At 40.1% G+C, this 14,667-nt stretch overlaps 1 protein-coding gene across 1 annotated transcript in view; it reads left to right on the top strand.

Annotated features, from left to right (window-relative positions):
• Nucleotides 1–14,667, top strand: part of cpne7 (copine VII) — a 36,923-nt gene that overhangs the window by 9,181 nt on the left and 13,075 nt on the right. Inside the window, exons 4-10 of the mRNA XM_062385851.1 lie at nt 1,575–1,649; nt 5,862–5,945; nt 6,027–6,116; nt 6,287–6,385; nt 6,591–6,677; nt 7,006–7,065; nt 8,174–8,307. Of these exons, the coding sequence (XP_062241835.1) occupies nt 1,575–1,649; nt 5,862–5,945; nt 6,027–6,116; nt 6,287–6,385; nt 6,591–6,677; nt 7,006–7,065; nt 8,174–8,307 (629 nt within the window). The remainder of the gene's footprint in view (nt 1–1,574; nt 1,650–5,861; nt 5,946–6,026; nt 6,117–6,286; nt 6,386–6,590; nt 6,678–7,005; nt 7,066–8,173; nt 8,308–14,667) is intronic.

The following is a 14,667-nucleotide window of genomic DNA, read 5'->3' as shown; positions in this document are numbered from 1 at the left end:
ATAATTATGGTAAATTGGAAGATTTAGAAAACATTGACACGCAAACACATATTTATGCAGTATTGTTAAGAATCTTACTGTCACAATTTGTCTTTGATTAACACCATAGCAATAACTGTAATAGCTACATGCCTTATCCCAACCAATGTCCTAATCACAAATATCTAATACTTAACTCAACCCCAAAACTTACTTTTAAATAAGAATTGATCAAAATGTGCTCAATCTAAAGGTTTAAGGTTTGACGAGAATATAAATACAAGAGTACTCACAGAGACACACACACACATCTTTGCCCACACCCTTTATAAAAATGTTTCCCCTGCAATTGCTATCTGTCAGGAGCAACTGTTGTACAAAAAGCACCACTCGCCTCATTTGCCATGTGTCATCACGGTCGAGCTTTGTCAATCTGTGACCGTGAACAGCCGCAGTTCTGGCACCTTGATAAAAAGTTTCTGTCATGCTCCGATCGAGGAGGAGGAGACAACAAAAGCCAGCTCCTCTTTCCTGGTGGCGAGCCTGTCAGTCTAGAGGGAGCAGCAGTCGGAGCTGCTTACAAACTTTACTGCTGCATTTTCCTGTACACGATAAGTTTCATATCCATAAAGAGTTTAATGTTCAAGCTGAAATAATAACCTGAGACGGCTGTGTCTGCAGCTGATGGTGCTCTCTGTTAATGTCCATGTCCTGTGTCAAGTAAAAGCCACGTAAGAAAAATCACTGCTCACCACAGGGCAAGAGCCAATTTGGAAATAGAAGGGAGAAATGCTGTCCGAATACTAAACAAGTTTAAAGATATATATATTAACATATACTAAAACTATGAAAACTTGATTTAAAATACACTAGTACAGTGCCTGTTGTAAACCTGCCTGTTTGGATTGGTCTGTTTACATGGTCTGTGTTAATCCTCCTAAGGTACTTCAGAAATATTTGTCATCCGTTAGTCCTCCTCAAACCATATACTGTCACTTCTTATTGTTTGTGTGCTGGCTGTTTTGTGCAAAGCTTTTTATAAACAGTCAATGTTGCAGAGTGATGTAAGAAGACTTTGTGTTCATCCTACCTGGTTTATCTGCGGTGAAGAATTTATAGTCAATGTTTTTCATAAGATGAAAGTGGATTTGCTTTGTTATTGTTCATATGTTTTTTCAAAGGTCTATTAGGCCATCAACAAAAACATCCGGCCTCGGGCTCACATGTTTTCAAATTAAAAGCTCTGTAATTCAGCTTTACTCAACCTTTGAAGCAGCAAAATAAAAATTGTGCTTTTGGTTTTAACAGTAGGTGATTCCCAGGACAACTGAAAATACACAGGGCAAATGTGAAGCTGATAAGAGGAATGGTTCACGAGATTTGCATTTCATATACAGACGTTGTGGAATGAGCGGGTAGATTAAATATAATTAAAAAGGTAAGAAAAGATTTGTCGATTGATATTGACCAGTGTTCTTCAGTCATAACTGTACTTTTCCTTAACATGCATTGTATGGTCAAGGCATTATTTCTTGCCAATAAATAATAAAGAGTACTTGTAGAAAGTATTCAAGACATATTTTATTTCCTTTCAGGTTCACGCTGAGGAAATTTCTGGCAACAACGGATACGTGGAGCTCTCCTTCTGTGCCAAGAAGCTCGATGATAAGGTGAGAAGCAGCGCATGTTTCTGTTGAATATACCGACACAGTGCATGTTTTATTAGATGTGGCTTAGTAGCAGTAGACAGGGACTGGAGTAATAATAATAGAATAGTAATCATACTATAGAGAAGACTTATTATTGTACAAATGTAAAAAAAATAACTTTATAAATCATTATATAACACATGATATTGCACTAATATAGTTATAAAATATAAAGTTAATTTATTATTGTCAACGTACTAGTCTGACACGTTAATTACATGACAGATTATTATATCACATGAAATCTGAGTTGTCACTGAATTCACATGGTTCCATTTTAAGGCGGGTTACGGTTGACCTTAGCTCCACATGCTGTCACTATGTCCAACTTTGCTGAAGGCGTGTTTCAATGAAAAAGACAGCAGGAGTTCACATCCAACTAAAACTCTGACCATCAGAAGTCGCACCGCGTTCTCAGGAGAAGGAATCACAACGCAAGACTCAGAGAGAGCCCTTAAATCTCTGTAGTATCGGGAGGAAAATTCACATTTTCTACAGCATATTTATTGTTGAAACTGAACCTAAAAAAAGAAACATCCCTCCTGTGCATGTGATATTTGCTTTGTGCATCCAGTCTCCTCCTGGAAGTCTTAGATTTTTGATGAAATGCTGAAGGATGCACCGATTGTTTTGTTTGAACTGAAACAACGGATTTCTGCACAATCAAATAAATCTTTTAGGATGTCAGAGATGCAGCAGCATCATAGAGGCACAATGGTGTGAAATGATGAGCCAATGAATGTTGAAAATGTCCATGAACAACGATATACTAAACAAGTTTAAATACATGTGAAAACCGTTTTGCTTCTGGATGCAGTTGAAAATTACACACACTGACTTTGCTCTTTTCATTCTTGTTAGAAAATGTTGCCACCTTTTAGAAGCGTTGATTACAAATGTTCTTCTCCCGAATAGACGCTGGATATTTGAGGGTCTGGCTGTGAGAGGTGGGAACATTTAGATGTCGACAACAAAGACGGAGGTGACTTTGATCACATTTGCAAAGTTGATGCAGTTTCAGATAGCGATGGGATTTGAGTAATCAGGAATTTCCCTCTTTTCAGCAGCTGCTTCTGGACAGCGACAGGAGCCATAGAGGTCGCCCTGACAATAAATTGCTTAATGAGTTGTTGCGGCCAATGTGTTAACATAATTAGTTAGTTTGTACCATTAAGTGATTTGTGTTTTCAGTGAAATGTAGTTTAGTGTGTTCCAATCGTACATGGAGTGACGCTCTGTCACACTGGTCGTCTGATGGAGGAGGGATATTCAGTTTGTTCTCTCTATGTTCAGTGGGCTGACTCATGTTGTCAGTCAAGACTGGCTTGATGCAGGGGCTTGGTCTCTGTGGAGGCATGTAGCCACCGCCAGAAGAGGAAGAAGTTATATTACATTCATTTTTTTGTCTTAGTAGCTTTTCTTGATGTCGTCACTGTTAGGTTACATGCAGTCACTGTGGCAAACACCAAGCTAGCTTTGGATAGTCGGAACTGTGAACATGTTAAAAACCTGAAATGCACAAGATGTAGCATGTGGAGGCTTTAAAATCGGTTTCTTTTATATGTGAAGCACCATTCATACACAGAGGTAGATTCAAGGTGCTAAAAGGTGTCGATAGAGCTGGAAAGCGTAGTGAAAATGAAGTAATTAGTAATGTTACCAAGTACTTTTACTCAGAGTAATTACTGTAAGTATCATTCTTTAAGAAGTGGTTGCAAACAGTAACATCCAGTGGAAATGTCATGTGTCTGACCAGCACTCTGAGGCGTTCAGCTGGTCTGCCACTAAATGCTGCACCATGACCCTGCTGCCTTTGTAAAACTTAAAACCACAAGCAAACAAATGCTAAAACACTCCATCGGTTCATGATTAATCTATCCACTGTAAATATCTAAATGCTTAACAGTGCAGCTTTAGCTGATGAACCTCTGCGAAGGAGGTATTCATCAGTGTTGAGATAAATGAGGCATATTAAGGGGGCCCAGATTTCTATAACTGTGTCAAATTTGCTGGGGCCTGGGGTCTGTTCAGCCTGGCAGAGGTATGCGTTCTTTTGAGTGCTCTTCTAGTTAATTGATGGAGACCAAGATGTTGTTTAAAGGGCTGATGGTTGATGTCAACAGGTGAGACAAATGATCACCCTGTCACACTAGAGTTTGAGATTATGAATTTAAAAGATTTTATCAGTGATCAGGCACTTTGTTGTTCAAGTTGTTCAAAATGCATTTTAGCTGCATATTGGGTGAAGCAATTTATCTCACAGAGACAACGGAGAGCGACTGAAGCGGGGGAACGGTTTCTGATAACGTGCTTGATGGCTGCATAACCTGAACCTGCTGAAAATATGTTCTCGGAGGATTAATGATGAGATGTCATCGACTGTGTTAACGGCGGCCATGATTAACATTATCGGTTATTGCTGCCGTAGGATTACAGTTTGACATGTGCGTCTGATCCGCTCAGTCCGTGCTGCCGATGCCACTGGCTAGCAGTTGCTATGACAACAAAGAAAGGATGCTCTCTTTTTTTTTTGCCTCCGTCCCTCAGGAGATGTATGTGGATAATTTGGCAGGAAATGCAGCAGTAACAGCTTCATTCAGTGCTCACAAAGGCTGTGACACACACACACACACACACACACACACACACACATAAACACACGGTACATTGACTTACATTAATTTCCCGGAAACCAACCATAATTACTATAAGGTAATCCTAACCCCAACTCTTACCCCAGCCTTAAAACATGTCTTCAACTTAATGTGAAGGGTAATATCCAGGTCACACACACACGCACACACACACACACACACACACACTCACACACACACACACACACACACACACTCGAAAACATATACACACAGACACACACAGTTATCATTTGTTTTCCTCTATCAAGATTCAATTGAACTAAATAATCAGTGTTGACGTGCAAAGATGATTTGAGGCTATTGCAAATAACTGCAGAGGATACATAATCTTATGCACATTTTCAATTTAGTGGGATATTCACTAATAACGATGAGGTAAATGGACGCAGCTTTCATTGAATTGGGGATCGCAACCTGAAGCTGAGGCTTTTTAGATGCATTTAGCTCATGGGAAGTCGTGGAGTGCAAAATAAAGTGGAGTCTCTGCTGTGAGCATGAAATGTTGGCTGGCGAAACCCATTAAAATGTTTTAGAACTGCGAGGCCGGTTGTAAAGGAGGGGGTAACAGGTCGCTGCGATTATTGGCTCAACAAACAGCTTTAAAGATTGAATCGAGAAGAAAATGTAATAAGTTGGGATAAGTCTCATGATTTGGAGCCTTGGAAAGTATTTTCAAATCCTGCTCTGACCCACGACCCATAATTTTTTATTTTTTTTTCTCAAACTTTACAAGATCAGTGATGTGTCCTTCGTGCTGCGCTGTGAGTTCTGCTTCCTGTTTGACCTTTGATCACACACGAGTACCTCTGCCTCTGCAAAGAAGCAAAGAGGAATCAGCATCAGCAGCCATTTTAGTTTCTTCAGCCAAAAAACCTTTATATGCCCAATGAGATAACCCAAACACAGGACTTTCCTCGGTGATGCTGTTCTGTTATTTTGCCTGAATCGTTCTCATCACATATTCAGTACAGTAGATATTAGCAAATATTTTCTGGCTCAAGACAAATACTGTGAATCAAGCCCTCAGTGATGGTGTAGGAGTCATTCATTCTCATTTGTCTCTTGTTAATTTTGGTCCTAATGAGATTTCCTACTAAAGAAGAAAACTAGGACATTCCTTTTTTTTTCCACAAACCCCAAATCTCCCCAAAAGTGAAGCCAAAGCCTATTGATTGCCCCCTGGTGGCTGGCTGCAGTATAGATCATGAATCCCGCCTTCTCCATGGCAATCTATAGGATATGAACCAAACCACAGTACAAGAGACATGAGCTTAAACTAAATGACAGGGGCTGAAAAGAGGAGCTGCAGCCATAGACAGTATCAGGAAAGTGATGTGTTTTCTAGATATAATAACCCAAATTAAAATGATAAACCTGAATATGTAAATTATATGTCAATCTGTAGGAAATACTGCAGGTTAATTTTCTAATCTTTTCTGTGAACCAGTTGCTTTAGGGCCTGTTAATAACATTAAGAGACACTTGCTTCCATATTCTGTTTCCTCTGCTCCTACAGGATCTCTTCAGTAAGTCAGACCCATTTTTGGAAATATACAGAATCAACGACGACGAGACCGAACAGCTCGTGCACAGAACTGAGGTAAAGACGTCACATTCCCTCAGTTTCATCCAGAGCCGTTTATGCATTCTCTTCACATGTGACATGTTCCTGCTCTAACAGGTGATTAAAAACAACCTGAACCCTGTGTGGGAGCCCTTCAAAGTGTCGCTCATCTCACTGTGCAGCTGTGATGAGGACCGTAAGCTCAAGGTGAGATACACACCATTAAAAACCATAGGTGTCACTGTGGGAATCTGCGTGTGACGGCTTCCATTCAGCTGAAATCTGAGAGCAGAACCGTGCCGACAGAAGTCACATAGTAAACAGCGTTATCTGTGTGTGTGTGTGTGTGTGTGTGTGTGTGTGTGTGTATAAAACAGTGCCTAGTGTGGGATTATGACTCCAGGGGGAAGCACGATTTCATTGGCGAGTTCTACGCCACCTTCAGGGAAATGCAGAAAATCTCCAGTGGAAATAAGGTCAGTGAGCAGAGAGACGGAGCAGAGACAGCCGTGTAACTGTTTCATCCATTTCCAATATGCTTCTCATTTTACTCTGCTGAAATCATAGACTGGATACAAAACGGCTGAAACCCATCACTGATGAAACACTTGTCATGTGATCGCCTGTGTGTTCGAAAGAGATTTTGCTCCCGTTTTTCAACTTCAACCCTCTTTGTTTAAGGTGACGTGGGATTGTATGAATCCCAAGTACAAACAGAAGAAGAGAAACTATAAAAATTCAGGAGTTGTCATCCTCAGTGACGTTAAGGTAGGAATCTGCTGTACGGATTAATCATATCTAACAGGAAGGAGTTGAACAGTATTTTGCTGTTTTATTTCACTTAATGACATAGGAACATAATAGAAGAAACGTATATAAGAAAAACTCTTAACCCATGAGCTTTTTGTTTGGTTTTATTGTTCATCTCAATGTGAAACTGTAATTACTGTTTGCAGTTGCTTTCACAACGTAAAACACTTGACAGATTAAGAATTAAGTTAATTCTGTTTCAATGATCAGATACAACGAACACTGACCATTTTATCTCTTCCACTCAAAACACATCTTCTGAAGAAATTTTTGTTTTTCCCTGCAGCTCCACAGAGTGTATTCCTTCTTAGATTACATCATGGGAGGATGCCAGATTCATTTTACGGTGAGTTGGTGTAGCTGTCATTGTGCTTTCAACTGTAGCTGTATGAAATGCACTATTATTCTTATTAGATCATTTTTTTAAATCATAACCCTCCACACCATGGCTCGCTAGTACCTGTTGCATCTACTCCATCCCTTCTCCCCTCCCGTGCCCTGCGCTCCTCCTCAGCCGCTCTCTCTTCTCTCTGTTCTGTACCACGACTCTGGAACCCTCTGCCCCCTCACATCTGCCAGCTGGAACTGTTCAAATCACATCTTAGAACACCTCTGTTTAGAACAATCGACGACACATGATATCTCATCCATCCCTCAGCAATCATATTTCTTCTATCTTTGGTTTAGTTCACATATGATGTAGTGTTAGGTGTCTATGCCTCTTAGCCTGTTTTTACTCCTGCGTTTTGCTTTTTAACTATTCTTGAGTCACATATGCGGTATCGATAGGTGTTTGTGTCTCCTAATCGGAATTCAACACTCATACTTAACTTTTTCACGCGTTTATTTCTAATATATATTGTAAGAGGAAGGCGCAGTGAAAAACATTATTTTTGTTAATGTTAAAGATGAACAGACATTGGTTTGTTGCACTCAAAATGGAGTTAATATTTCCAGCTTTTTCTTTTGTTGTGAAATACAAGACAGAATTTCTAAATCTTTTTTATTTTCGAAAACTCTCCCTGATGGTGTTTTAAGTTCTCTTATTGTTGGCAGCCTCGAATAATCATTTCTAACCTTCTTCCACTCCTGCCCTTTGGTCTGGCCTCTGTATTGCTATACCTCACAACGCTATGAATATTAATCACGGGGAATGCTGTGATACATACCGTTCCTTCCTGGATGAAATAGCCGGCTGCTTGGATCTTAAGTGTGTGGAAGCTGCCTGCTGCTGCTGCTTCAGTGTATGTGGGTGTAGAAAGTTCAAGTTCCTACCTCTGATCAGATAATTTATACTGCCATCAGGCATATCTCAGGCTCGCTCGCTTACAATAACTACCTCTATCATGAGCAGCCAAGTAATAGTCTTGGCGAAAAGAAAAAAAAGTTTCAAGCACCAGTAGAAAACTTAACTGACTGTGTCCTATTGTTCACTTTGCACTTCTTTCTACCAGGTTGCCATTGACTTCACAGCCTCCAATGGAGACCCCAGGAACAGCTGCTCATTGCACTACATCAACCCGTACCAGCCCAACGAGTACCTGAAGGCTCTGATAGCAGTGGGCGAGATCTGTCAAGACTACGACAGGTTTGTCGTTTATTTTTGTCTTTGCACTAAAGATTGTCTGCGTCTCCTGTTGTGAAACGGAGCTGCTGAACGCTCCTTGCATGTAATTTGGTTGGGATGTCTCACTCTGAAACGAGCCACTCTGTGTGAATGACACACAGGGGCTGTAATGGAAAACGTGGAGCAGTAAAAAAAAGAAGGAGGAGGGCATAGAATCCTGCACGTTGTTATATGTAGATATTTTTGCTGCTGACCCGCCAGCTCCCCTCCATCTCCAATTCAATTCCTCATAGAAATGGACTGGGCATTCAGAATTCTCTCCATTAGCCGAGTTACAAGCCTCACATTGTCAAACAAGAAGGGATTACTTGCAGCTCACGTACGCTCGTGTTTAGTGTCCGCATCATGTTCACACTGCTAAATCAAATCTAATCTGTGCCAAACCCGTTTCTAAGTAATTCACGATAAACTGTTTGTGAGGCTAAATTAGAGCAATCAAATTTAGGCCTCTACAGATATTACTTATTCATGAGGCTTATCAGGGGCTGAGGATGGTGCCATCAGAAGTCAAGGACACTGACTTGACACACTCTGTGGTCGTTCCTTAATGATTCACCGTTTTTTTTCACCAAGTGTCCATGAATTTCAATCTGTTAACGATCTGTACAGATGACATTTTGACTTTGATTTACGCCTCAAGCATTTAGAGCGGACAGCTTTTTGTTAAAGACTTCTGAGCTAGTGTTCAGTTTGTTTCGAAACCATTCAGGCATAACAGTTTGGAGGGGGGGGGGGGAATGACAGATTTTTTTTAAGGAAATTCATCTTATATTATAACATATTGACAAATACTTCTGTAAGTAAATATATAAATTATATTGAATATAAAAATCAGTTTCTATTGAACTCAATTAAATTTCTTGTTTTCATAAGGGATTAGTACTTTTGATCAAGTCATGATTATCTTAGTTTTATGTGACCTCAATTTCTTCTCACATCATCATGAACTAATGCAATTTTCCATGTTGCGTGACTTCCCTGCAGAGTCTACTACTGCACACCCACTCTCCACTCAGACACAAATTAGCAAATTGGTGCTGTTTTTCTGTTTTCATGTCTGCTATGTTTTAAAAAAATGAATACAAATGCAAACAGCTCTTTGAGGGGAGAAGAAATTATTTTCAAGAGAAACAAATGCCTTCATTTGCGGCTGTGGCTGAGGGGTAGAGTAGTCGTCCTCCAACCTGAAGGTCGGCGGTTCGATCCCCAGTCTGAACAATCTGCATGCCGAAGTGTCCTTGGGCAAGATGCTGAACCCTGAATGGCCCCCATAGAATAACAAAGTGCTGGGATAGATGCACTGTATGAATGTGTGTGTGATTGGGTGAATGTGAAACTGTAGTGTAAAGCGCTTTGAGTGGTCATCAAGACTAGAAAAGCGCTATATAAATACAAATCCATTTACCATTTACCATTCATCCAGGGGTAATGTGTTATAGAAAATCCAAAGTAAGCTATTTGAGTGGATGGAAATAAAAAGTGATTGGAATTGCATATTTTTCTAGTGATTTAAAAATAAATTTAGTGAAAATCTTGTCCACAGGTAAAGGATCAAGTAAGTTATCAGGATAAAGAAGAATCTTAATTTTACTTTACATTCAATTTGCTTCGACAGTAGCATTATTTTGAAAGTTTAGTTGAAGTTGTTCATCATAGGTTGACTGAGGCATCCCTGGTTTGACATCTCCTCATGTTTTCTTTAATGTCACTGCTCTGGCACACATATATATACTTTATATATATATATAATCCTCTGTACTGGTTCAGTTTAGTCCCACACACAAACATTATTGAATCAACAGTATGCAGTGGTGTTTGTAAGGACAGCTCTGACTGTTTTACATGCACTCCACAGTCTGGTCTCTCCCAGCGGTGGCTGTGTGTGCTTTCTCCTGCAGATAGCTTGATGGGTTTCCTACCAGCATCTGTTGCACTGGTCCTCCTCCTGAGCTTGGATAGGCACACTGCCCTGAACGAACACACGCAGAGCCAGGGACTAGGACAGCAGGATAGCAGGCACTTCAAAAAGAAGTGGGAGGCTTCATGGCTGGAGACTTAACAGAGAAAGTGCACCATGAAGCCAGCTGGAAAAGTCATTAAAAACATGGAAACAATATTTTCACATGAGAACCTGCGCTACTGTAAATGCACATGTGCTGGTTGTACATGTGCTGGTTGCAGTTTTGCATACATTTACAGTAACACACATTTTAGTTTCTAAAATATGCACAATTTCCTTTTTAGTTTTTGCAGGGAGGCTTGCAGGTGCTCGCTAATCAATGGGAAAGAATTCATAAAAGTATGGTCCGTTTCAGAGAAAGACCCTCTCATCTGTAGAAACTAAGCCAGATGAGGATTAACACTGACTTGTGATTTATGCAGATCCTCCCAATGAATATCTGGGGAGCACTGTCTGGCTAATTATAGCATCCGAGAGATAGCACTGGAGACACTGAAAACCTGCCTGAAAGTGAACAGTTCATCCATGGAGCTTCATCTCTTCCATGTTTACCCAGATACACAGGAGCATCATGCATGGAAACATGCCTCTCGGGTACGGTGACCGCAAGTGTAGGCAGCCCTTCCCTCTCAAGTTGGAATTGTTATTGAGGTGTAAAACGTGGGCAGGCAAACCTTTTAGCCTTTAGTGGATATAGGTGATGTGGGATTGTAGAGTCCTTGCAGAGGAGTGCATTATGGAGCTGGAGTGACGAGCTTGTCTGTGTGGGCAGAGGCTCGATTACCTTGCTGAGAACAGTGTGATGCCAGGCACATCTCCCCGAGGCTCCTCACATTTGCCGACATTCACGGACAACCTGACTTGGTGAGAGCGACCCGTCAGTAGTCTTCTCTGGACTGAAAGTGCTATGTCAAACCTCTACTTTCACAAGACATTTTTAAATGTGCACATAAAAAAACAATTCATCGCGGCTCCGAGGGCAGTTTATAAAAGTAAGGGGGGAAAGGTGGGAGCATACATGCTGTGTATCAGCATTGTTAACAATAACAAGAAAACATGTCGGAATAAAATTGGCTGAGCATGAATTACTCCTTCCCCATTTCATTAAAAATAATTTCCAATGCTGGTGAAGCTGGGAAAACCATTACAGTAGCAATAAGTCTTTTCCTATTATTTTGCATCCATACAACATCCCACAGTGTGTTTGAAAGGTCACAACAGTGGGAGAAAAGGAGTGTGCCTATACCTGAATAAACTACAGCACATTAGCATAAGAGCTATTGTATTCCACAGAGCTGAAGTTCATTCACGTTTATCTTTTTTGTCTTTTTCTGTTTTTAAAATGATAGTTTCCTAAGGTGTGCTTTAAACGGCCCATGAACTGTTTGCAGTGACGTCTTTCAAACAGAGCTCCGATTCTCTAAAGCCCCGCAGGCTGTTGTTGTTGTTGCCTTTGGCAGCTGCAGTAAATAGAGGAATGCAAGGTTGAGTGAAAAGACACATTTTCCTTTTTATCCTCCAGGTTCCTTCAGGAGCAAAAATAAGTTAAGAGTAGTAATAATAATAATACAGCCTGAGCCGCTGTGCTCTGGCTGTAACACTGTAACACTATTCCTGCAGCAATAACAGCAGTTACTCACCGAATCAATTTGCCTCCGTCAAGGGTTCATGATTAAGTTTATTAGTTACAGGTTTAAAATCATCACTCTGTCAGTCTGTGTAAGTCCACTTCATTCAGTTAATGAAACACCTCTGATTGCACTGAAATTAAATAAAAACCAAGCGTCACTGTCATTTTCCAGACTTTGATACATCCATACAATATTTAGAGCAGAGGCTCTCAATTCCTTTCTCAGTCCAGGACCCTCTACCACTTGTAATTACACATCTTCATAGTTATGTGAAAGAACAATATAAGAGAAATGCCTTAAAAAGATTTGAGACTATTTTCGCCACGTTAAAACTGAAAACCCAAATATCACCTTTTCACATACCCCCTCATTTGAGAACCACTGGTTTACAGTAAATATGTCAAACACATCAGTTTAAATATTTGCCCTAAACTCAGCTGGTGACGATCTGGAGATATGTGCTGTGATGCACTGAGCTGGAGAGTTTGGGTTGTTTTATCAGGCATGAATGAAATACAGTGAACGCTCTGATAAGGGAGGAAGACAAACAACAATCACTGATCTGTCTGAAAATCAGCTGCAACAGCTCTGCTGCTTATCCTAAATGCTACAAGTTTAACTGCACAGCAAATATAGAGCAGCCAATATGGTTAACAAGAAAATCTAAAAACCTGAGAGTATGTTTGGGAAAATATGAGTTAAAATATCACAGGAGGTGCTCTGTGGCGCAGGGATGGTAATATTTGATGCAAAAAAGGAAATCAACCAAAGCGCTGTTGATGTGGAAACATTTAAAAGCCTTTATTGATGTGGCTACTGCAAGGAAAAGATCAAAACAAATCGATGAGATGTTGTCTGCGACATGAATTAGCCCCACACTTTTTCTTTTTGCACAGCAAGAGTGTCTTGATTTATTTCCTGCTTTTTAGTTTCAAAATATATGTTCAGCTTAGTTTGTATTTAATCAACACCATTTATTACATTACGGCGGCACTCTGAGAATTTTTTGTTCGGGGTCTTGAAAAATTTTTTTGTTTAAAACAGTAAACCACATTTTCAAAAGTTTACTCAATAGCCTCTTTAGTTAGACCTTTCCTACCTGAAAAGTGCACCAAAGATAAAGTAAGTACAACAAAAATGGCAAGACAGGGATAAAAAATATGCACACAAAAAAATAAAAACTACCAGAAGTGGCAATGCTAGTGGACGTAGCCACACAAATCCTTGGGGCGAGAGTGTGTGCAGTGTCCGAGATGCCCGAGGGGATGTGAATGTGCCTCAGAGGATATCAGAGGCTAAAAACATGGTGTAAATGCAAATGTTAACCCCAGAGACTCAAACACTTCACCTTCCTCTCTCTTGCTCTCTCTCTCTCTCTCTCTCTCTCTCTCTCTCTCTCTCTCTCTCTCTCTCTCTCTCTCTCTCTCTCTCTCTCTCTCTCAGGTTTACTGTGTCTAGTACACTTCTGACCATAGCTTGTATTTCTATAAAGATTCTGCACCTTTGTTTAAGAGTAAAATTATTGCACAAGTCTTTTGAGGCTACAATTAATAATTAATTGTCCTATCCACTTAAATTGAATTGCTGTTGGTTGACTACAATCACAGTTATTCACCACTCTTCAGCTCATTTTCTGTGTTGGACACTCAACAGTTTACTCTGGAGTAGCATTTAAATCGAGATTTCTTGTAAGGCAGCAGGTGTGGAAACAAAACCAGTGGGTTTTAGTGGCACAGTGGTAATTTTCACTTCAGTAACGGCAAAGCAAGTTGATTTTCTGTGGCTCTTGAAGGTGGAGGGCTTTACATTAGATACACTTTACTGTTACCTACTCTTGTGAGAAATGAGTTATTATTAAATTCAATAAAAGGCCCTGGCAAACTTCAAAGTCTTCTGCCTTCATTTAAAAACGCTGACAGTTGCAGCAGACGTGCAGTTCTCTAGGAGTTTGTAGTAAATTAATATGAATACTGCCACATGTTTTTACAAATCCTGCTGAGACAAAAGTCTCTTAATCTTCAAAATGCCACCTCAAAAAACCGCTACTTCACTTTTACCTGTGTTTAACAACATTAAATACTGACACATGCAATTTTTGATTTGTTCAATCCACTAACAGAAAGCTTGCATGAGATTATAGTCCCCTGATTATGTGGGTATGTACATTTTATCATGTGCGTAGCCTAGTAGTCATAAGAAATATTTATGTTTTCCATAATCTGAGTAAGTGGGAGCATCTAGATGTTGAACAGAAGAGGCCCTAAAGGGCAGCCTTGGGGAACTCCACATCTCAGAAGGGAAATTAGCGGTAAGGACAAAGTAGTTCCAGTCCTGTAAGTAGGACTTAAGCCACTTTAGTGCTGTGCTAGAAATAACCATCTAGTTTTCCAGTAATAAGTTGTGGCTGACTGTGTCTAAGACAGCATTGAGATCCAGTGATACTAACACTGAGCTCCTGCCTCTGTGTTTAACTGGATGTCATTCACCTTAACACGAGCAACGTGGTTTCATTAAACAATAGTACATGCATACAATCATACACATGCCATGAACACTATTTTTCTTTTGTCAGTCTGCATGGAAATTGTTGAATGCGCTTTATTGTGAAAAAGCTCCCTGTTTATAATTCTGACACATGGAATAGCTGGTTCTAAATATAATGCATTGTCTTGCAAGAAGAGGGAGGCTTGAGACACAATCCTTGTCTTGTTGTTTCGACAAAACTGACCC

This window comes from Platichthys flesus, chromosome 1 (genome assembly GCF_949316205.1).
Source record: "Platichthys flesus chromosome 1, fPlaFle2.1, whole genome shotgun sequence".
Lineage (NCBI taxonomy): Eukaryota > Metazoa > Chordata > Actinopteri > Pleuronectiformes > Pleuronectidae > Platichthys > Platichthys flesus.
Note: the sequence above shows the minus strand (reverse complement) of the source record. Positions and strands in the feature narration are given on the sequence as shown.